Raw genomic sequence first — 2,322 nt, 5'->3', positions numbered from 1 at the left:
CCAGGTCTTATTTTCAGTGAGAAGTGGATGGTTGAAAGGTTTTCTGTTAAGTTCTGGAAATGTTGTATTCTGTGTTTTCTAATTTCTGCTTTTAGTCTGTTTGACAATGTATTATAATGAGTTTTGTCCGAGGGATATCTTATTCTTTGCCACCTTGCTCTTGCCCGGCGTTTTTCTGTTAATAATGCTTGTTTGTGACGAGGTAAGTTGTTTTCTCTAAAACTTTTTATGTTCATTGGTGAAGTATTGTTAGTGATAGTAGTTCCTATCGATCTAGAAAGTATTTCGATAGCAGAGTCGATCTGTTCTTTTGTTTTTAGCGGAATTTTTAAGTCAACGTACGTTTTCAAGATCAGTCCGAAAATTTTTCCAGTTTACCTGTCCTGTAACCATTGAAGGGGGAGAGGGGAGAAGAGGATTAGAATGGATGTGAAGTAGAACCGGGCTATGGTCTGAAGAGAGGTCATCTAAAGATTGAATTGTGGATTGTGATGTGGGTATTTGGGAAGTAACAAATATTATCAAAACCAAAAATATTTTTTTCAAATCACAGAGGTTGTTCAAAAAACAAATTCAGCAGCTTCATTTAATAATATAAATTAATAATTTACCTATAAATAAATTGCCTGTAATTATAAGTTATATTAAACCTCCTATACCTTATCCAATTGCTTGAATCCTTTCAAGCATTGATTAGTACGATATTCAGAAGAACATATGTTGTCATATTTTCTGACAGCGACTGCTGGCTCCCATGGACGTTTTAGCGTAATACGAGGCGCCGTATTACGCATTTTATCTGAAACAAATGATATTATGCTATCAGTATTGGTTTGTTACAAAGTACACATTTTATCGATCTTATGAAAATTATTCATGAACGAAAAATTACCCAACACTTGAAATCTATTGAAAACCACCTGTTAACGCCATAATATATAATTACCTTATAAATAATTGTAAATAGTATTTGAGTTTTATTAGTATTTAATTTAGTTACATTTATTTTTATTGTTTTATTTAGATTTAGTTATTTGAAAAGAAAAATGTGTAATTATATTTGTTTGTAATAATGAGTAATAGAGACAGTTGCTAGAGGCTGATGATTGTTGCTAAGGCGTCACCCTAGCAACGGACCGACCATCTTGGTTTTTTTTTTAGAGCAGTTCCGACTATGCAGTGGCCCTGGTAGCGTAATTAGCAGCCCTGTTTGCATTTGGTTGATATTATTTTATTTGACATTTTTTGATTGTACTCGTCGTCATAACAGTTCGGAACCAGACCACTTCTGTGTTTCGATTTTAATATGAGTTCCAATTAATTAAGTAATTAGTGGTCAACCCCTGAACCCAAGGAACGTGTGTAACCAGCCCTGTCTGTGTTCATTTTGTCGGCTCGATACCATGAATACGACTGCTGGATATTTGGACCATCGATGAGCCAGACTGGCAGCACTCTTCCTCTGACCTATCGGAGTGGAGCAACCTTTCGTCGTGCAGTATTTATTTTATATATTTATTTGTTTGTTTTTTTGTGTAAATTAGTTTTATTGTCATTTTCATAATTTATCGAACTATTTTATTTTTACCTGAAAGGCCTTTGTATTTTTGTTTGTATATTTTGTTTATGTTAGTTTTTAGTTTTCAAATGTTTAAATTGAATCAAATAAATGTTTAATCCGAGCCAGTTTGTTTTTTGTTCATTTTAAAGCCTTCCAACAAAAAGAAATAGTCGATTTGAGGTGGCATTAACACCACCTTTGAAGGACAAAATGTTATAGTTGTAAATTGAAAATAAAAAAAATGATTGCGATATGAGATGTCTGAGAAATGGAAAAGAAGTTGTAATTTTATTAATTGGAACTTCACCTAATGAATTGTGATGTGTAGGATCATGTCCCGGAAGAAGTAACTGATGAAAAGTTTGGTAAAGGTGCTCAGCGAGTGTACTTGGCGTGAAATACCATATTTATGAATATATTCGTGAGCTTAAATCAAGTAAAACGAAATGTATGGGCCCAAGGGGTTGTCTCACTCTTTAAGCAACTAGTAATATCAAATATGACCAATGTAGGAACGTGGCCGATTAAGTCAAAAAGACTTAGTTAGCCTAACAAATGAAGTCAGTTGTTCATGAAATTAACGATGGGGTAGGGATGGGATATCGAAAGAAAAATATCGATATCGGTATCGATATCGATATCGGATAGCAATATCGATATCGATATTATATCGGACCTAAAATATCGATATTTTATAATATCGATATCGAAAATTTAACGAATTAAAGTAATAATAATTATAAAATGATACCATAGCATGA

At 33.2% G+C, this 2,322-nt stretch overlaps 1 protein-coding gene across 3 annotated transcripts in view; it reads right to left on the bottom strand.

Moving 5' to 3' along the window:
- The window catches only part of LOC106686334 (uncharacterized), a 25,149-nt gene that overhangs the window by 18,889 nt on the left and 3,938 nt on the right, over positions 1-2,322 (bottom strand). For all 3 annotated transcript variants that reach the window (XM_014429564.2, XM_014429565.2, XM_067045409.1), the window contains exon 2: positions 660-799. In XM_014429564.2, coding sequence (XP_014285050.1) covers positions 660-794 — 135 coding nt within the window. In that variant the 5' untranslated portion in view covers positions 795-799. The remainder of the gene's footprint in view (positions 1-659; positions 800-2,322) is intronic.

This window comes from Halyomorpha halys, unplaced genomic scaffold (assembly GCF_000696795.3).
Source record: "Halyomorpha halys isolate HHAL.00 unplaced genomic scaffold, Hhal_1.1 Scaffold809.1, whole genome shotgun sequence".
Classification (NCBI taxonomy): domain Eukaryota; kingdom Metazoa; phylum Arthropoda; class Insecta; order Hemiptera; family Pentatomidae; genus Halyomorpha; species Halyomorpha halys.
This window is presented reverse-complemented; position numbering and strand designations above follow the sequence as displayed.